Source organism: Orbicella franksi, chromosome 7, assembly GCF_964199315.1.
Source record: "Orbicella franksi chromosome 7, jaOrbFran1.1, whole genome shotgun sequence".
In the NCBI taxonomy this organism is placed as follows: Eukaryota; Metazoa; Cnidaria; class Anthozoa; order Scleractinia; family Merulinidae; genus Orbicella; species Orbicella franksi.
The window spans coordinates 17,863,965-17,885,598 of record NC_138151.1 but is presented as its reverse complement, the minus strand read 5'-3'; the positions used below and the strand labels follow the sequence as shown (position 1 = coordinate 17,885,598).

Here is a 21,634-nt window from a genome sequence, read left to right as displayed (position 1 = left end):
ACGAATCCACCAGAGATCCTTCCAGTATACACAAACCCCAAACAGAAACCAGTGCAAGGATGTAGCAGAATTTCGCGCCGAATTTGATGTGCTCCTCCAAGCGCAGGCTAACATCGTCGTTGTCGGCAAACATCAACTGTATATTGGTAGACTAAAAAGTCGTTGCTGATGCGTGACACTTGGTTAAAAACGATTGAAGCGATACTGGGTCATGTGCATGTCAACGCTCTCGTTGCAACACCTGTGAGTACATCAATCCCCTCACCGTGATACCAGGTCCTAAATGCACCTTTAACATCCGAGAACATTTTACATGTATGTCGGAAAATCTCGTGTATTGCATATCCTGCCGCAGATGCTCCCATCTCTACATCGGTGAAACCGGTCGAAGCCTCAGAAGTCGATTTGGTGAGCATTTGCGAAGCATACGCAAGAACACTCCTGGATTTCCTGTGGCCCAACACTTCAACTCTACGGGCCACAGTATCACAGATGTCCAGGTGCGTGGTATGCGTTTGTGTAGTGGCACCAACATCCAGCGAAAACAACTGGAGATGAGGCTGATTTTTCGGCTAGGAACAGTGCATCCGCATGGACTAAACATAAACTTCAGCTACATTTAAACAATGCACGCGCAATTTTTCTACGTGTGCGCGCCCATCTAACGTAGTTACAAATCTACTGCGTATTTTAACGGTTTTTTAACGGTTTTTTAACACTGAAGAAGGGTCATATACCCGAAACGTGTGTGTTTTCATGAACATTTTTGACACTTTCCAGTAACATCAACTGTAATCCATTGATTTTATGCTCTTCCTCGACAACCCAGTCTTTGTTCATAAATACCCATTAATAAAACTGCAAATATACTGACAAACTGGCCAAGCAAAAAGCAGCAACTTGTGGTGAAAAGAGCACAATCAAGCGCAGTTCTCACAAATTACCGTTCAATGGCCGCTCCATCGCGCTTCCAATCCCCGCAGTAAGTCAGCGGTCAAGGTTTTGCGTACGCGTCCTTAAAAAGAGTCCTCAGCCAATCAGCGGTTTTTGAGACCTGTCAATTCTGGGTATTTCCTCTCTTGGGAGCACTTTTCTTTTGAATGAGACTCTCACGTAGGCGATCTTCTTGTTTTCGCTTTTGTCACAGCCAAACACGGAGCAAAACTTCCACGTCATGACAGACAATGTTATTTTCCATGTGAAGTAGAATGAACCGCTTTTGGAATAGCCACAAATGATTTTGCTCTTCACATACGCGCGGTTATACGCGCGATTTTAACGGTTTTAACCCGAAATTGCCTCGCTTTCGCGCCCGCCCGCGATACTACCTTCAGCGGATATAACAATTATGCATTTGCTCTGGGCCTCTATGCGATGATCTCCCCTCGCGTGGTGGAGCGTAGACTTGCCACAAGTCGACCTTTTCCTAATTAAGGCTAGAGTGCAGAAACCATACCGTATTTATGACCAAAATGGCTAAAATCAGCTAAAATCGATACCCTCTTTATGACCAAAACGACTGAAAAAACCATACCCTTTGGGGCCGCACATACCGTGATATAGCCCATATAAGGGAGTACCCCCCTGGGGGTTCTGGTTCAGTTCTGGTTAAGATTGATGAGTCGAACGGTGCCTTGTCTTGAAAAACAACTATAGAAGTATGCCCATGTAAACTAGTACAGTATTACAGTAACATGATCACTTTGTTACTTTTCTTGTTTGTTTGCCGGCCAAAGACACCCAAATAAAACTACCACCAATCGTGGCCTTCTATATCCTTTGAGTTGAGAAGAAATTCTTCAGCCCAAGGGCGATTGTTTCTCCGATTATTATCATCGCAGGAAGATTTCACGATAACTGCAGAAATTTTCGCGCGCTCATTGGCTAATTTTTATTGTCAATAAGCGGACAGACACATGAATTTATAATTCATGCGATGAGTCAACGAGTGAGAGCGGGTAATTTGACAATTTGTTACCGCAAAAAACAAATTGATGTCAGTTTTTGATGCGTCTGTCCTGTTATTGACAATGAATTTCGTCATAACATTGTCAAAGTAGTCCGCGGATCCACTCGGCTATCGCCTCGTCGATCCATGTTATGACAAAATTTATGATCAATAACAGGACAGACGCATGAAAAACTGACGTCAATTTGTTAAACATATGTTTCTGCACAGAGAGGTTAAAACCATAAGGATGAACTGCTCTGCCTTTTTGAAATTGGAAAAGCTTCTCTGGCCTTATAGATTGAGTCTGTATATGAAGACTGATCATCGCAGTTATACACACAACTTACTGAAGCAGTTGTGAAATTAAAGCCTGAAAAAAATTCAGGCCTGAACGGGATTCGAACCCATGACCTCTGCGATACCGGTGCAGTGCTCTATCAACTGAGCTATCACGCCAACTGGGAGCTGTGTCCAGAGGTTGAGGGTCTTTTGATTTAACGTTGACTTTTCGTTTACTCTTACCTAAATATTGAAAAGGACAAAAAAAAAACCTTCACTGGATACACTTGACAACCTGACGGGGCCAAAATTACATTTGATTGGACCAACTCACTCAAAAAATTTCGCAAGAGCGTACTTCCAAAGTAAAACTTTCCAGGAAGCGAAGTTTCAACTCGCAGGCTTCGGAAAATATAACCATATGCTGATAACTTTCGGCTTGGATGCTAAAGGACAGTTTTTGTCTGTTCGCAATTTTCTTATCGCGACAACGACATGATATTGCGGATTTTGCCTATTGTTCACAGTCATTCGTTATGCATGTGGCCTTGACCAATACGAAAGGAACATTTGGATTCGAATTTTCATCTGAAGCCATTACCAAGTTCAATTAGTAAAGAATCGGCCTTCGTGCTGGTTGTTCTATTTTTTTTTTTTGCTGTTACACCGTACAGACGAGACCCAATTAGATCGACACAGCTGTCCACGGTTGCAATTCTTTGCTTTCAGTTTGGACTCTATCATATCGTTGTCGCGTTAAGTTTCCTACGTTACGCGTTAAGTTGCTTCATTGTTATTTCAAAGGGTAGGCTCGCGCATCTTCGTCACGCTTTTGCGACTGGGGTAGACGAGCCTTGCAAGTGCACCACGCCCTATGATTAGTTCATAGTTGCCAAGAGGACTTTTTCATATACTTCCTTCCAGTTCCCAAATTTAGGAGTACCACACCCAAGATAAACGTATTTTTAACACGGTTATAATTGTAGAAGGGCCAGATCGATGAACTGAGTTCGCATAATCCTGTTTATATGGAACAGACGCATAAGAAGCTGCCATCAATTAGTTCAATTTACTGACTTTACTGCTGCTGCCTCGTTTGATTTGTAGATCGACACCAGTCTCGCCTCGGCAATGGAAAAACTGAGGAAATGAAAAAAATCTTCAAAACCTCGATCAAACTAATCTTTATATCTGACGGTGGCTGACGACATTTCCAACATTTTTTCAATACCTCTACCGCTGAGAGATGGACACTACCATTCTTTTTCAGTTCATACAACAATCAAGGAATCCAGATAAGGGCAAACATTGGTTAAATAGGACTTTCCAATTTTGGATATTCTACTTGATTTAAAAAAAAAAAAATCCCAACGATTGCGAGCCAAACGTGGGCAGATGCAAGAGATTAGTTCGTAAAAGCACAGAGTCTCAACAATAACTTTAGGGTCTGGGATAGAGTCACTTTTTGATTCACTCCCATTCCTCCTCCTAATTCAATATGGCGGCTGCGTGTGTTCGGAGGGTGGTGAAGACTGTCTATATCTCTTCTATTGTTCCTGACCTAGCCAACGATCTTACTAAACGCTGCCCACATGTGAAATTTATCAATGTTCCTGTTGGCTGCAGCGGAGGTAAGTGAGAGAAAACAATCTTTTTAACCCTCGTAAACCTAATTTCAAAGTGTGGCTAAAAGTCCTATTGGGACGTCCCATTTTCGGTGCTATAAGAAGTTTCTATAAGTAGGCTGCAAATTGGGAGAAACCTCACCTGGTTTTGCCATTTAAATGGTCATGAGATATGCTTGTATGATAATTACACGAATCGCAAGAGCTGCAGATGAAAGAACGTGTAGTTAATGCTGCAGTAGTGGATGACCCGGGGTCCCGGGGGGCTACTCCGACAAAATTTGGGTGGGGATGTGCGACCCGCTTCCCAAAAACCTTGCCCTATTTATGACCAAAATCTCCGATTTTCAAAACTTTATTTATGGCCTGACCCCTAATCAATACCCTGTCTCAGACCTGCCTTATACTTAGTTTCCTAGCTCAGACCTATGTTAAAGGTATTGTGAAGGGCTTTTTTTGATCGGTCTTATCGATAATGATAAAAAAGTAGCGTCTTCTAAAAAGAACGCCCAATTCAAGACTAGAGTGCAAAAATCAAACACTGTTTGTGATCAAAATGGCTTCGACCAGTACCCTATTTATGACCAAAACGGCTGAAAAACCATTAACCCTTTGGGGCCGCATATACCTATATAGGCCATATAAGGGAGTAACCCCCAGAGCCCAGGGTGAGGTTGGCGGAGTGACAAATGACACAAGTACAGTATGAGACAAACCAGTACAAGTTCTCCTGTACATTGTACATTTTGTAGACTGCAGATCACAGATTAAAGGCCATGTATTGTCAGTTTTAGACCACAGACAGCAAATCATAACTTGAGGGATTAAAAGGAACGTGTAGCAAAACACACCCCCTACCCACAGGACCTATATGGCCCCATGTGCTATTTCCTTGGAAAAACCGGTCAGTGTAAAATGACAACTGTGGACTGCAGACTACAGACTGCAGGCCACGGGTAAAATGCATACCACAGACTGTAGACTTTTAACTAAATTGTTCTATCATTGAGAACTAACTGTAACTAGGCTAACTGGAGTGTTATTTAGTCTAACCTAAGTGATATTTAGGCTAACCGGAGTGATATCCAGACTAACCGGAGTGATATTCAGACTAACCGGAGTGATTATTCACTGTGGTTAGCCTAAGTGATCCTCTTTACGATCAGCTCTTGGTAATGGAAAATAATATATAGATTTAGGCCAGCCTAAAAGCATAGCTCCTGGGCCGGGTTGTTCAGAGCCTGATTAAGCTAACCCAGGAAAAGGTAGAATTTGATTTGAGTTTTGTAACTTTGCGGTGAGGTTTTCTGTCTATTGTTTGGCCTTCTGTTTTGAGTTTTAATAATCACCATATACACAAAACAAAGCAGCAAAAAACATTTGTATAGAGGAAAAAGTTATAATTCGGTTAAGTTTTAATCCTGGGTTAGCGTTAACCAGCTTCCGAACAATCCTGCCCTGTTTTCAACAAGTTAACCTGACATGGGCCCACCATCCAATCGAAAATTAGCACTTGGTCAGCGGTCAACTTCAAAAAAAACATGTGACCTCTATGAGCTGTAAACTTGAGTCCGCGATATGGTCATGTGATATTGGTCAGCAGATACCTTGTTTTGACAGGTGTCGATTGAATTCATAACATGGATAACCAATATTAAAGAAGTAAATGGTAAACCAAGGTTGCATGTTTCTGTCAACCTATTATTTGGAGTATGGCCGCCATGTTGTACGACTTCGTTGCCGTGGCTGTTGCCACCGTCGTGCGTATGCGCCCACAAGCAATACTGCTAGCCATGATAACCATGAGAAAATCAACTCATGGGTTTCCATTTCTTCCTATGAGTATGGGGCTCCGCTTGGTGGCCCTTTGGGCTGCCGGAGCTCCGCTAATAACAATATTTACTTAAAAAGTCTGTAGTCTGTGGTATATATTTTACCCGTGGCCTGCAGTCTGCATTTTACCCTCAGTCTGCAATTTGCCTCCAGTCTGCAGTCTGCAGTCTGCATTTTACACTGACTGCTTGGAATTGAAAACCAAATAAAAAGATCCTATATGTGGACTGTACCATCAAATATGTGATTGAGTTTAAAAGCCATGCACCCTGATTAGGTCATCACTACCCTGTGACTACTAAGAGCTCAAAAGATGGAAAAAATTAGGGCTTTATATTGTGGGTATCAAAAAATTTGCCATCCATTGCACATCTCTTTTGAGAGCCATGTCTACTTTTAATGTTATAATGATCTTGTTTCGTAGTTGTAAAAGTAGATGGTTTAAATGTTTTTAATTATGAATGCACCTAGAGGTTGAGAAGCTACAAGAGGCCAAAGTGATATTATCAGATCCTAACACAGCACCAAGATACCTGCCAAGTCTACTTGAGCTTGAATGGATGCAGTTGACCTGGGCAGGAGTGGAAGAAGCTATTAAATATGTCACACCTCAACAAAAGGGTTCTTTGACACTAACGAGGTTTGGTGGAGTCTTTGGTCCTGCCATGGTACAGTATGTCATTGGTCACATTGTGTCATGGGAGAGGGAGTTCCGAAAGCTGTGGCGTGATCAACAGGAATGCAAATGGTATATATACAGAGTTTTATATGCCATTAATTCCGATTAATTCAAAGATTATTTGTAATTTTAAATATTGTAGATCAGTCAGTGAAGGAAAAGCAATTATACAGCATTTCCCAGTTTGTATGTGTCTGTGTGTATTGTACATTGCAGGTTTTTGTCCCAGGGGGGAGGGACTTCCACATGAAAAGGTCAGGGATGTTCATCGGAAAATTTGGATTAAACCCCTAACGGAGACCAATCTGGGTGTGACTTGAGGTTTATTTGACCCCTAAAAAATGCCACTTAAAATGGACTAGGCTCAATTAGCAGCCGCTGTTCACTGAAGAAAGGAGCCTGCACTAGTAGACCGGACTTGAGAGACCAATAGAAATCGAGCCAAAAAATGGAAATAAGAGCATTTCTTTGATTATTATTTCTTACAGTGCACCCTACAAAATACTTTGACAGCATAAAATTGTGGCATTTGATCATCAACAACCTAAGTGGGACCGGAACCCCTAAGCAAGATGACGAGCATCCCCAACCTTTTCAAATGGGAACCCCCCCCCCCCCACAGGGTTTTTGTGTGCTTTTGTATTATTTAAGTAACTGAACCTTTTATTAACACTGCCTTGTGTTATTCATTAGGGATGATTTCCCCGTCTTTTAAGGACGGTGCCTGCTTTTGTTAGTGTGCACACATTTGGCGCATCACGCAAGGCATGGTTTAAGTGCCACGTACACGCTGGGTTGACATGATGCAACCAACTACGCTACCAAGTACATGACTAAATTGAAAGCAAAATTTTCCTACTGTGACCAAATCAAGTTTAATGAACCTGTACTTAAACCAGGAAGACCAGAACAGCAGCATATCGCTAACCACTAATTGTTAACATCTTCCAGCTGAAAAACTAGCTGTTATCTGTCGAAAATTATACTGAAATCCAACTGTAAACATGTACCTGCAGATGGCATAGTATGCGCACATAACAAGTGTCAGATATGCAAATGTTTTACTTACTGGGGAAGTGACAGGAAAAAATGTAACAGGCACCGTAAAAAGTTTAAAAAAGGATCAATAACTTTAAAAAACGCATGGTTACTCCTATATTTTATGTTATGAAATGGAAGTGGCAAGCCTATTCAGCAGGTGATTAGTTTCTGGTTGTGAACAAAAGATATTTAGACTGTATTTTAGCTGAAACAGAGGAAGGCTGTCAGAGACGCTAAAAGTGCTGTTGCAACGATTTTGTAATTAAAAACATACCAAAAATGGTTTTTATGTTACCATTTACCATGTAGTTTTCAGATCTTTATAAATGTGTTTGCTTTTCTGTATGTAAAGGCGAATTCTATAGAAAGCTGTGAAGAAATACCCTCTCCTTCTATTTTCAGAAAAATGCTGATGTCAGCATTTTTGTTAAGATTCAAGGCTAATTATCTCGAAAAAATATGTGGTTACCCTCTTTTTTCTTTGTGGATTCCGATAGCCCTTGCAAAAATCTACTTTTTCCGCAAGGTCCTAACCTGGCGCAAAAACCTTTGTATTTAGTAGGCGTCGTCCTTAAGTGCAGCATGCTTATTTTGGGTAGTTAGTGCACAAAATTGAATTGATATGGGCACACTCAAGTGAAGTGAATAATATGACCTACTAAATAGTTTTTGTTGCATGCCACTTACATGATGGTTATCCCACACTGACAGCTGAGAGATTTATTTAGTTAATTTTCATTAATTTCATTTATTTTAGTATTTGTTTGTTTATTTATCTACAAGTAGATTTGTGGGGATGCAGGTTTTGCATTGTTGAGGGATTTGAGGCTGTTATTCTCTGATTGGCTAAGTTAGCAGGTGTCGGTCATGGATACCTGACTTCTATTTTAACAATTTAGGATAGTCTTGATAAGTAAAGGAACAAAAAACTTTATCAGAATTAATAGGAAGTAATATTGTAGCCAAAGGGATGATTGTCCTTATGTGACATCTGATCCTCTTGGAGTATTGCGTTCATCTTGGAGGAAATTCATATCTCACTCACAGGACTGTTTTTGCTTACCTTACTTCATTTAAGGGACAAAGAGTGGGCACTTAATGCTAAATATTGTGTGATGCCTAAACTGACAATTGGAATTCTTGGACTTGGAGATATTGGACAAAATTTGGCTAAGACATGCAAAGCTCTGAATATGACGGTCTGGGGTGTGGGACGCAGAGACAAATCTGACAGGCAAGAGTTTGTGGACCACTACGCAACTTTGTCGAGGCTCCCTGAAGTTCTTCAGTCTTGTGATTATGTTTGTAATATATTACCAAGTACAACTGCCACTAAATATCTCTTATCCGGAAATGTGCTTGAGAGTGGTAAAGACAAGCGTCCTGTTTTCATTAACATTGGTCGTGGAGATGTCATAGATGAAAAAAGTCTTATTCATGCATTAAATGAAGGCTGGATATCTGGAGCTATACTGGATGTGTTTGAAGTCGAGCCACTTCCAAAGGAGAGTGCTTTGTGGAAGATGCCTCAAGTAGTTATCACACCTCACACAGCTGCAGTCTCCTTTCCTGAAGAGGTAAGTCCTAACTTCAGACACAATATAATGACATAATATATTTAAGAGCAATTCTCCAGGAAAGTGAAGCAAAGTTGGAAATGAAAATTTTTAACCCCCCTTCATTTTTTGTGTGGAGGTAGGTTATCTGGGGGGATGAACAAAAACAGCCGTATTTGGATCGGCAGGTGTGTCGTTGCCATGGTAACCGCACTTGATCACGTCGGTCTGAGGTCTACGTTTTGACCAAAAAATTTGCTCTCAAGAAGTAAAAATAAACGAGTCTGGTTCTCGGGTGCATGTGAACCAATTCAAATGAAATTCATACAGATGGTAGAGCCACTCTCCCAGTTTATAAAATTCGCCGTTAAAGTATTTTGGGTTTTAAGTTAAGTAAACCTGAACTTAGAAGCCTTTTCACTGTAGCCACCGCCCAGACCCATTTCTTATTTAACGGTTCTTTTTATGACCAAATTGATGGTGTGGCCATGGGGTCTCCCCTTGCTCCTGTATTAGCCAATCTTTTTATGGGGCATCATGAAAAACTATGGTTGGAAAATTTTCAATGCTCTAAAATTTTATTTTATCGTAGGTATGTTGACGACACTTTTTGTTTATTTCACTCGGAGCACGATGCTGTTATATTTTTTGACTACATTAACTCTAGGCACCCCAACATAAGGTTTACTATGGAAAAAGAACTTAATCGCAAATTACCCTTTCTAGATGTTCTTATTGATAATAGTGACACTAATTCCTTCCTAACTAGGGTTTACCGTAAGAAAACCTTTACTGGGTTATTAACTAATTATTTTAGCTTCACCTCGTACTCATACAAAGTAGGTCTCATTAGGACTCTTGTTGACAGGGCCTACAAGATCAACAACACTTGGTTGGGGTTACACGAGGATATAACCAAGCTTACTGAAATTCTCAAAAAGAACCTTTTCCCTGCCCATTTAATTGAAAAAGTGGTTAACCGTTACATCACTGGGACCCATAGCAATCATTGTCCCCGGGGCTACCCCCTTACCACCTCGCCCACGTTTTACTTTAAGCTGCCGTACATAGGCCATTTTTCTGTCATCACTCAGAAGAAGATTCGACACTTAATCAAGCGCTATTGTAATGATTTAGACATCAAATTAGTTTTTTCTTCCTTTAAGATAGGTAACCTTTTTGGTGTGAAAGACCCTATCCCTGGCGGGCTTCGTTCACGTGTGGTTTATAAGTTTACATGTGCGGGCTGTAATGCCTGTTATGTCGGCGAAACCTCCCGACATTTTTCCACACGCGTACGTGAGCACTTAGCCGTTGATAGGGCCTCTCACATCTTCAAACATCTTCAGAATTCTGAACGTTGTCGCTCATTGTGTTCAATAGACTGCTTTCATATTTTAGATCACGCCACTACCAGCTTTCAACTCAAGATAAAGGAGGCTATCCATATTCAAAAAGAACTACCTTGCCTCAATCAGCAATTACACCATGTAAATCTAAAATTATCCTTTTAATTTACAACTTTTCACGTTCTGTTGTTACTATTTGTCTTAATTAGCATTTTTGCCTACTTATTATTCAACTTGCTTTGTAATCATTCATTCAACTGAAGATGACAGAAGTTCTGTCGAAAGATGTCTTTTAAACTTAAAAAATTGGTCGTTTTCCTTAAAAAATTTTGGGTTTTATAATAAAGATGACAATGCTCGTCCTACTATGTTGCCTGTCAGCCATTTTGACAAGCAGGAAGAACAAGCACAACCATATTCGTAATTTCTCCGAAAGTACTCTTTCCCAAAAAACCAAATTAGCAGCAGAGCTTACATAGATATTGAAGTTTCTAAATATCATAAAATCAATTTGGGGAAAATTATATTCTGGCCATGGGTGTTGAGGGCATCCGAGGCAAGTTACAAAAAATTGAAAAACTGGAAATTTTGAGGGCTGTAGTATTTGGCTCAGTCAGGCTTTAAATAGAGAATATCAGCTTCAGAAGTATTTTCTATCATCTTATCTGTTATCTACATTTGATTGATTAGGTTTTGGCCAACGAATTTGATGAAATATAAACTGAACAAAGCCTACCTTGCAACTCTTGGGAATTTCTTCAGGATGCTTTTGTCGTATAGTTATTGGGTCTCTCCTCACTTCTCTCGCTCCATTTTCTTGACCGAATCTTGCACAGACTCTAGCGGAAAGGTCAAATCTAACTGGCTAGCCTCACCGAACATGTACTTTTAGACCAGAGATGATGATGCATTAACCCGAATATAGAACAGTCGAACAGGTCAAACACAGTCGTGTGTCGACTATCGAAATAATTAGCTCTTATTAACCGAGCTGCAGGTCTGTATGGAAGAATCTTGACCGAGGTCTGTACACACGGTCGAGGTCAAGATTCTCCCATACAGACCGACTTAGCTCGGTTAATAAGATGTTTATTATATGGCAAAGGAGAAAGCTTTAATTCGTTTAATGTAACTGGTTTGTTGACAGTTTGCTTGCGAACGGCGATGAGCTTAACTTAAACCTGCCGAAATTTGCTCGTCCTCTTTACTTTTTTTTTGTCATCAAGCTTTTTGGCACTTCCATGAGAAGAAAATAAAAGAAATGGTGTACATTTTTGTATTTTAGTTTGCTACTTTTTCAACGCAAAATGAAACCGGTCTAGCTAGATGCCGGTCTAGATGGGAAAATCTAGACCGCGGTCAATATCGATTTCAGCCAATCAAATTCGTGAATTCGGTAGTTCCCAGTCTTTGTGAGACACAGCCATATAATAATTCATCAATACAATCCATCCAGGAAGTTAAATAGATGCATCAAGATCACAGCTAAGCAAATGCCTGTCTGCAACGATTCTGAATTAAGTCTTTAGCTAAATTGAGCCGTACATTCCGTGGTGCATGGTTGAGAAGCGAAGAAAACGCTAGAAATCGTTGTTTACGACCAAACGTATGTAGACCAGAAATGCGAGGAGTAAAAATGCTGACCGGCTGTACTTTTAAAATACGATATACGCGCTTTTGTTTGTTTGTGTTTGTAGCTTCAGATAAAGCGACATTATCGCAATGGCATTGTCTCTTCTTTAGATATTTTTGGTTCAATATATCATTGATAGAGGGATAAAAGGACGACTTTTGATCCGCTTTTATGACTGTTTTAATACAGTGGTGAATAAAAAGGACAAAAGAAAAGCGCTTCACTGATGGTTTTCCGCAACCTGACTTCCTCCATTGGCTTTACAGCACTGGATCAAGTTTGTATAAGAGAGGATACCATTTTTCATCTCTTGGTTTAGCTACAGTAAATCCAGGAGTACTGACAGGTGTTAAAATATGTTCAGGTTTTCGTTAACAACAAATGATGTGCAGGCTTGAATGAGAACAAGGAAGTTAGTTTTTCTAAGAACTCTTGGACGTTCGAATTCTGTCTCTCTATACAGGTATGCAAAAAAAGGGAAATTCATGCTGTGCGTGCCAAAAATGCAGATTGCACTTGTACCCATTTAGCCTGCGAACGCAGACGTATTTCCGGCTGTCACTTGGTTCCGCCGAAAAATAACGTCTGCGAACCCGAGCCAGAAAACGATTTCTGTGACGTAGGAATTCTAAGCCAATCACAGTTTAGCTCAAATAACCCCGGAACTACTGCGCGAGGTATTCGCTGCGAGGAGCACTCAAGTTTCATTCTATCATGGAATCTGATTGGCCAAGGAGAAACAAAAGTCATTACGTCACAGAAATCGTTTCCTGGCTCGGGTTCGCAGACGTTATTTTTCGGCGGAATCAAGTGACAGCCGGAAATACGTCTGCGTTCGCAGGCTAGTACCCATTCAACAAAAATAAAATTCAACGTGGGGCCCTGGTGCGTATGAATCCGAGTTAGACTTTGCACCTAAACATTTCAACCTTGTTCCTAGTTTCCCAGGGTATGAGATTGCTCAACGTTTAATTTTTCTTTGATGCTTTTATTAGGTTCTTCGGTTTTCGTTTTTTTTTTTTTTAAGTCTTGTTTTGTTTTTGTTTTTTCTGTTGTTTTGGCTTTCTTCACCATTGCCATTGTTAAAAAAAACCCCATTACAAGAGGATATCATTAAACTTGCATCCGGTGTTACATCCCATTACATTGTCTTACATCCGGTCAGCAGTCGTACTTCTCGAACTTCCGGTCTGTGACATAAATTGCATGTATTGAGTTAGACTCTCCCCTCCCTAGCTAGTCATTATGTGTTGATATATCACGTGACGAAGCACGAGGAATAAACACATTTCCCTTGTCAGCCATCTTGACTGTGTCTTTACATTACATGGTGTCAGAAAGAGCAGCGATATCCATGCCCAAATAAGCTATCGAGCTAACGCCTGACTGACAACTGTACATGGAATACCCATCGATTGTATTTACTGCAGGATAGACGTGAAATACAACGACAATGGCGAAATACAAGAGTCCGCAGATATCATGGACCGTACAAGACTTACTCCAAGAATGGCGTCGCTTCAGCAGACAAGTCATGTGCATCTTCAAAGGTCCATTGCACGATAAAGACGATAGCGTCAAAGTCAGCTACTTAAAGCTGTGGGTAGGCGATAAAGGATTGGACGTATTCGAAGGATTTACATTCGCAAAACCAGAGGATGCTGCGAAATTGACCGTGGTAGTGAAAAAATTCGAAGAATACTGCGCGCCACGAAAAAACCACATCATGGCTGCGTTGAAATTCAGCGAAAGACGTCAGGGAGACAGCGAGAGTTTCGAATCGTTTGTCACAGATCTGAAGATCCTAGTTAAGGATTGTCGCTACCAAGAGGAAGAGCGCATGGTTCGAGACGCGATTGTTTTCCGTTGTAAACACCCTAAAGTGCGCGAGAAGTGTCTCGACCTGGCTGACGAGTTGACATGCGAAAAGGCCATCGAGATCGGTCGAAACTACGAAACGAATCTCAGCAGTCTGAAAAAACTCGCCAGCGACGAAGACCCAACCGTGAAAACACTGAATCAGGAAAAACGCCCGCCCTGGAATCGTCCGCGTTCAAACAAAAACAAGTTCAAAAGGAAGCCACCCACAGAAAAGAATGCCGATTCGAAGGATTACGAATCGAAACTACTGCAGGAATACTGCAAGAAGATGAATCATTATGCTAACTTCTGTATGGCCAAGGAAGTCCACAACCTACAAGAAGTAGAAGATTCAGAACAAGAAACCGAGGAGAAGTCGGACCAAGAAGAAGATGAAGAGGATATGTCTCTATTTGTTTACTCAATCGAATCAAGCTGTACTGCAGAGGATGAGCAATTTTACGAAGTGGTTGAGGCGGAGGATACCCAAGTTCGTTTCCAGTTGGATAGTGGCGCGAAAGCTAATGTTATGTCGCTGAAGACCTACAGCAACCACCAGCGTCATCCCTTGCCACTCCTGAAAAAGACACACACTTTGTTGGTTTCCTTTTCCAAGCACAAGCTAAAGCCTCGTGGAGAAGTAGTTTTGAGCACAAGATACAAAGATAAAGTCGAAGATGTCAAGTTCTTTGTGGTAGAACCTGAAGTGGAGTCAGTGCTTAGTGGAAACACCTGTGTCAAACTTGGCCTACTCAAGAGAGTTCATCAGCTGACAAGCAAAAACCCACCGAAGAGCAGAGTAGAGTTGGACGACTATCCTGAACTGTTTAAAAGACTAGGATGTTTGCCTGGCACCTACCATATAGAACTAACTGATAGTGCTATCCCTGTTGTTCATACTCCAAGGAAGGTACCAGTACCACAGAGAGAGAAAGTCATTGAAGAACTAGAAAGGATGGAAAAACTGGGAGTTTTTGTGCGGCAAGAAGAACCAACAGAATGGGTCAACTCGCTTGAAGTAGTTCAGAAGCCGAATGGTGCAGTGAGACTATGCATCGATCCTAGAGATCTAAATGCTGCCATGAAGAGGTCCCACTACCCCTTGAAGACAGTTGATGAAGTGGCCAGCCGTCTACAGGGTGCCAATACCTTCAGCATTCTAGATGCTAAGAGTGGCTTTTGGTAGCTGAAGTTAGATGAAGAGTCTTCACTTCTCTGTACCTTTAACACTCCAATTGGTCGATACAGGTTCACAAGACTTCCTTTGGCGTAAAGTGTGCCCCAGAGATCTTCCAAAGAACCATGGATCAAATGGTTGAAGACCTGGGTGGTGTGGAAGTTATAATGGACGATGTAATCATCGCTGGAGATGAATCAACACACGATGAGCGATTGCACAAATTTCTGGAAAGAGCGTCCGCAAAGGGCTTAGAGCTCAACAAGGAGAAATGGAAGATTCGTCAGAAAGAAGTACTTTAGGTAGGACACCTCCTTACTGCCGAGGGCCTGAAGATTGATCCCCAGAAGATCAAAGCAATCCATGAAATACCTGAACCGAAAAACAAAGAAGATGTGAAACGACTTCTTGGCTTTATACAGTTTCTGAGTCGTTATCTGCCCAATTATCCACAGTGGATGCTCCCTTACGAGAGTTAGAGAAGTCAGATGTATTATTCCAGTGGGACCATCCACAGAAAGAGAGCTTCAAGAAGATCAAGCAACCTGTATCACAAGCTCCAGTGCTACAATATTATGATGTCACCAAGCCAGTGACAATCCAGTGCGATGCAAGTGGAAAGGGGCTTGGAGCAGTGTTGTTACAAGACAACAAACCCGTGTGTTACGCCTCTCGAGCACTCACTGATACAGAGACGAGGTATGCACCCATTGAGTCTGAAATGTTAGCAGCTGTCTTTGCCTGTCGCAAGTCAGTACCAAACCTCTCTCACAAGTACCACTGAGACTTCAGAAAAAAAACCTCAATGTGTGTGGGTATGATGACTACATTCCTGGTTGTAAGCAAGACTTGGCAGACACCTTGAGTCGAGCGTCTGTGCAGAATGATGACAGTGGTGCCTTTGAAGAATTCCAAGAAATAAATGTGGTCCTGTCAGTCTCAGATGAACGATATGAAGAATTCCAGAAGGAAATCAAGAAAGACCCGGAGCTACAAGCAGTTCTTACCATGGTGAAAACTGGATGGCCAGACACAAAACCCCAAGTTCCCGTCGAGGCAAGACCCTACTGGACATTCCAGGATGAGGTTACTACAGCAGACGGACTCCTTTTCAAAGGAACACGCCTTATTGTCCCAAAGTTGCTAAGGCCTGAAATGCTCCGTCAGATCCACAAGAGTCATCTTGGAATAGCTAAATGTAGACAGAGAGCCAAAGAGGTACTATTTTGGCCTGGAATGTCAGTGGAAATTGAGCAAATGGTCACCAATTGTAGTGTGTGTGCTGACTACGGCAAGAAACAGCCCTCTAAACCACTGAAGCCCTCTGTGCCACCATCACTTCCTTGAATTTCACGGAGAACATTATTTACTCTCTGTGTGCTATCGCAGCTAATTCCTCGAAGTTACAAAGATGGAATCTTTAAGAAGTGGAGCTGTGGTAGAGGAGTTGAAAAAGCAGTTTGGGGTCCATGGAATCCCAGCAGAAGTGGTTTCAGATAATGGTCCCCAGTTCAGCAGTAGCGAGTTCCAGGAATTTGCCAAAGATTATGGCTTTAAGCATACCACCACATCACCACATTACCCCAAGGCTAATGGAGAAGTGGAGAGAGCTATCCAAACTGTCAAGAAGTTGTGGCGAAAGAATGATGACAAGCACTTGGCCTTGCTGGATTATCGAACAACGCCATTACCAGACATTGAACTGTCTCCAGCACCATTACTCATGGGTCGTGGACTGAGAAATAAGTTGCCCGTGATGGAATGTCTGCTTCAGCCTGCAAGCAACAACCAGGTATCTGGAGAAGACCAAAGAAACCCAGAAGAAATACCCTGACCGCCATGCAAGCAAGGACATGAAGGAACTTCAGCCTGGGACCAAAGTTCGATTGCAGCCCTGGACGGACTCCAAAGAATGGAAGCCAGCCACTGTGGTCAAACATCACCATACACCAAGATCCTATGTAGTGCAAGCTGAAGAGGGCAGAAAGTATCGTCGCAACCGGCAACATCTAAGAGTTTGCCCAGCTCCAGGACATGGTAGTTTGAATGCAGAACTGTCTTCTGGAGCAGACCAAACTGTAATCCAGGACAAGGAGCCGCCAAGGGATGAACCTGACCGACCTACGGCTTCCACTGTGTTACAGGATATGCCGTCCCAAGAGCAACACACAGAACCAGCAAAGGAGAACAGTGCAGGTCCAATTGTCACCCGAAGCGGCAGACGAGTAGTGAAACCTGACCGGCTTGACCTATAGACCAATCTGAGATTGCAAAGACTGTTTTCAGTTGTTGAGTTATTTTGCTTTAAACCAGGAACAGTGACATTTATTTTAAGCCGAAATATTATTTTATTTTATCTTATTTTTATTTTATTCTCCAAGTTTATGTTTCTGAAGGGAAGGATGTGACATAAATTGTATGTATTGAGTTAGACTTTCCCTTCCTAGCTAGTCATTATGTGTTGATATATCACGTGACGAAGCACGAGGAATAAACACATTTCCCTTGTCAGCTATCTTGACTGTGTCTTTACATTACACGGCCTACGCGTTCAGTTATTCACCATTCTTGGCTTGTCGACAAACGCAATATCTGACTCGATTTTAGCCAAAGACGTTACTTTGGATTGTTCAAAGGCATGCATTTGCTTTGTACATTGATCTCGACACATTTACTTTACTTCCTGGTTGGATAATATTGATGAATTTAGGTGCTCGACGACAGAAATCGCAAGTATTAGGACCATGTTTTGACCTTTCAACTATTCTTTGTCAAGTGTATGCGGGCTTCTTGTATCATCATCTCTGGTCTGAAACACGGTAAACTGGATATTCGATGGGAGTAACCGTTAGATTAGAGTCAGCGCTAGATTTGGTCAAGAAATTGGAGCGAGCAAAGGGGAGACATTGGAGAGAACCACGCGACGAAAGCATCCTGAAGAAATTCCCAAACCTTCAAGGTAGGTTTTGTATCAATTTATATTTCATCAAATTCGTTGGCCAAAACCTTATTAACTAAATGTAGGTAACAGACAAGATAATAAAAGATAGTTTTGAAACTGATTTTCTCTCTCCAAAGCCCGTTTGAGCCAAATACTAGAGCCCTCAAAATTGCCAATTTTGCAATTTTTTGCAATTTGCCCCAGGTGTCTTCAGCACCCATGGCCAGAGTATAGTTTTCCCCAAATTGATTTTATAATATTTAGAAACGTCATATCTGTGTAATCTCTGCTACTAATTTGGATTATGTGGAAAGAGTACTTTCGGTGAAATTACGAATATGGTTGTGCTTGTTTTTCCTGCTTGTCAAAATGGCTGACAGGGAACATCGTGAGACGAGCATTTTCTTCTTGTTTATAAAACCCAAAATACTTTAACGGGGAAATTTATAAACTGGGAGAGTGGCTCTACCATCTGTATGAATTTCATTTGAATTGGTGCACATGCAACCGAGAACCAGACCCGTTTAATTTAACTTTTTGAGAGTGGAACTTATGCTCAAAACATGGTCCTGAGGCCGACGTCATCTAGTGCGGTTACCATGGCAACGATACATCTGCCGATCCAAATATGGTTGTTTTTGTTTATACCCCAAGGTAACCTACCTCCACAGAAAAATTGAAGGTTGGTTAAAATTTTTCATTTCCAGCTTTGCTTCACTTTCCTGGAGAAGTGCACTTAATTCTGGTTACATACAATCCAGCCCTGCCATCTTGATCTCTCAAGAGGAGCAAAAAAGTGCGAGAGTGTTTGGGTTGGAGATAGCAGATGACTGAGAAGTATATCCATGGGGTAAAGATTTGATGTAGAGATGATAGGGGCTCCAGATAACCAGCTTGAGAAAGCTAGATTCAATTGTGTGTAAGTGAACAGTCATATTCGTTAAATTGAAACTTTTAGAATTTGGTGATGAGTCCACCCAGGAGGGGTGACCTATCTCTTTCTAGTCACAGAATATATTCATGGATGTCCTTGTTGTGATATTTGTGTAGTTCATAGATTAACTTGATTTTACCGTATTTATTTTTAAGGTAGCAGAATTGTTTGCTGAGAACCTTGCCTTGTATGAGGCAGGTGAAAAACTCAAGTTTTGTGTGGATGTGGACCAGGGATATTAACTCATAAACTGCTGTTTTCACACTATACCAGCCAGAAAATGGCGATTTTCATGAAACATGACAGTCTGTTGCTTTTGATTAATGTTGAAAATTAATGACCACTACAAAACTTTTTGCAATATTATTGATCAAGGAATGAGTTTCAATCTGTGAATAGCTTTTAGTCCAGTTTTTTTTGTCAATAAACAATCAGATCTACCAGTCTCTTTTACGGTGCATTGATTCACACAACACATGGATTACATTTTACTATTAACTACTAAATAGATAGATAAATTTTACTAACTTACCAACAGAAAATTGCTGAAGGAAAGCTCTCTCCTATTAGATGACACCTACAATAGTCTATTCAGAATTATATAGATTCAAGGACTAGTTTCTAAAAAAACACATGTACGCGATAAAAGGTAAAAGTTTATTTGCCTAGAGGTGGTTTGTGGAGTCCTGTCTGGCAGAAACTTTAGACGCTCTAGGTCTAACTAAGCCCAGAGAGTTTTGATGTAAGATGTCAAACACCGTGTTTGAAAGACCGTGAAAGACCGTGTTTGACCACATGATTTCCAAACACCGAGAAGAGAGTTGAAAATGCGACAGGCGGTGGAGTATTTTTGACGAACTTCGAGGTGTTTGGAGTCTTTGGAAATGTGGTCAAACACGGTCTTTCGTGTTTGATATATCTTCGCAATCGGAACTAAAACTAAGGAGAAAACGGAGAAACAAAATCCTAAAAATCTACGCTAATTAAGATCGGACATTCTAACACCGTCACGGTCATGTTTCCTTTGTTTAGGCCATCCCCTTTTTTTTCTCTGTTTAGCGTCGTCCGACCGACCCAGATTTTCGCTTTTTCAAAAAAAAAAAAAAAAAAAAAGTTACGCAGAAGGCAATGAAGGCAATGACACATTATTTCAAACAATTGTCACTTTAATCTGAAACATAAGCAATTTTGTACCTTACAGATTTTTAATTTTTCCCTGTTCTCGTTTGATTTTAACAACGACGTCGACTTTTTCCTTCCTTCATTGCCGCGATGTTGACTTTGTAAGCACACCTTGTTGTTTCCAGGCTCCACGTATATTATGCTGAGGTACCAGGCCTCCTAGCTCCAGACTCCTTTTCCAATTTTATTTTTGTTTTTTTTCCTTTTCCGACCGACCCAAAATCAGAAAGACATTCGACAATAAACGAAAAAAAAAGAGGGGGGATGGCCTTATATACTTAAATATACTGTATAATGTTTATATATTTTATACTTATTAAATTTCTTGAAAGTTGTTACCGTGTGGTATGCTCTAGTTAGACAGGACATTGGGGAGTTCTGAACGCCGCAATATCGCAAAAAATCGCCAAATACCGCAATTTCAAAACCGAGTCGAAACTACTACTCCGTATGTAAGTGTAGAGCAAATATAGCAATTTAAAAGAACGTGATGTCAATTTAATTCGTCAACGCGCGCGCTATTTTGATTGGTTTACTAAGAACCAGAAATTTTCTCTGGTGTTCTCTGGTTAACAAATTTGCGTCAGTTTATTTGTGCGTCTGTCCTCTTATTGATGATAAATTGCGTAATAACATTGTCAAAGTGGCTGTGGAACCACGAGCCGCAGGCGGGTGGTTCCGCAGTAAACTTGCCGTAAGCAGAGATAAGTGAATTTCATTCAAAATGACGCGAACATTGTCAATAGCTTTTCTCGCTTTTTGATTAGCTACTTAAAAAAAATTCTCATTGGTTAGAAAATGGACAGTTTGACAGCTGAAAGTTGAACTTGAAAGCTTGTATAAATTAAAATTTTATCCGTCTGTACTCTTATTGATGATGAAAATGAGCCAATCAGCGCGCGGGAAATTGGACAGTTAATGTAAAATACACCTTTAACTGCGAATAATCCTCCGGTATTAAATCCCCTTAATAAGTTAACTATCCTAAACTGCCAGCCAACTGTAATGCCGTAGTAAACCGGCGAGAGAACAATGTTTTCGGATTGTTGTTTTGTTTTTAATTTTGTTTCTGGAAATAAAATTTAAAAAATGTTTCTGATGACGTTTTTCAAAATGATCATTCCTCTATTTTAATTTTTCTTCGTTTGCGAGCCAAGGAAACAGTTTAGGGTATTAAAAAGTGCAAAACATTTTGCTGCTTAATTTCGTGCCAAATTTGTAATGAGGGCGTCTGTTTGTTTTTCAAATTCTTAAAACAGTCTTACCTTGGTGAAGAAGTGACGGGGTCGGCTCTGGGGTATAAATCCTGTTGGCGTGACGGAATGAATTAGGGACGGACCATTAGAAAAGTGATGGGGGGGGGGGGGTGGGGAAAAAACCAAAACAAAATTCATGCAAGGGAGGATGACCGAAAAAAAAAATCGAGCAACGGAGAAGTGAAGAAAAAAATTCCTGCATAGTGAATTGCACTGTCGGGCTTACAAACTGTACTCGTCTGAAGGGTACCTTGGCAGCCACTTTTACTGCAGTTTTAATTTCTTTGACCTGGTGTAATCCCCATTCACCTGTTTTTCTCTACAATAAGGAAAACGGA

General features: G+C 41.0%; 1 protein-coding gene and 1 pseudogene across 2 annotated transcripts; both read left to right on the top strand.

Moving 5' to 3' along the window:
• Positions 1-3,588: 3,588 nt before the first annotated feature.
• On the top strand, positions 3,589-20,378 carry LOC145493003 (uncharacterized protein in proB 3'region-like). Of its 2 annotated transcripts, XR_014050080.1 has the most exons (5): positions 3,589-3,861; positions 6,160-6,436; positions 8,487-8,985; positions 18,632-18,843; positions 19,014-19,091. XR_014050080.1 is itself a non-coding variant. In XM_081472406.1 (4 exons), the coding sequence occupies exons 1-4, from the start codon at positions 3,729-3,731 to the stop codon at positions 19,098-19,100; spliced, it is 996 nt and encodes a 331-aa protein (XP_081328532.1). In that variant the 5' UTR covers positions 3,589-3,728; the 3' UTR covers positions 19,101-20,378. The 2 variants fall into 2 exon arrangements, 1 of the variants encoding a protein (XP_081328532.1); XM_081472406.1 differs by lacking the exon at positions 18,632-18,843 and having other exon boundaries at positions 19,014-20,378.
• On the top strand, positions 16,389-17,329 carry LOC145493205 (uncharacterized; annotated as a pseudogene).
• Positions 20,379-21,634: the final 1,256 nt, after the last annotated feature.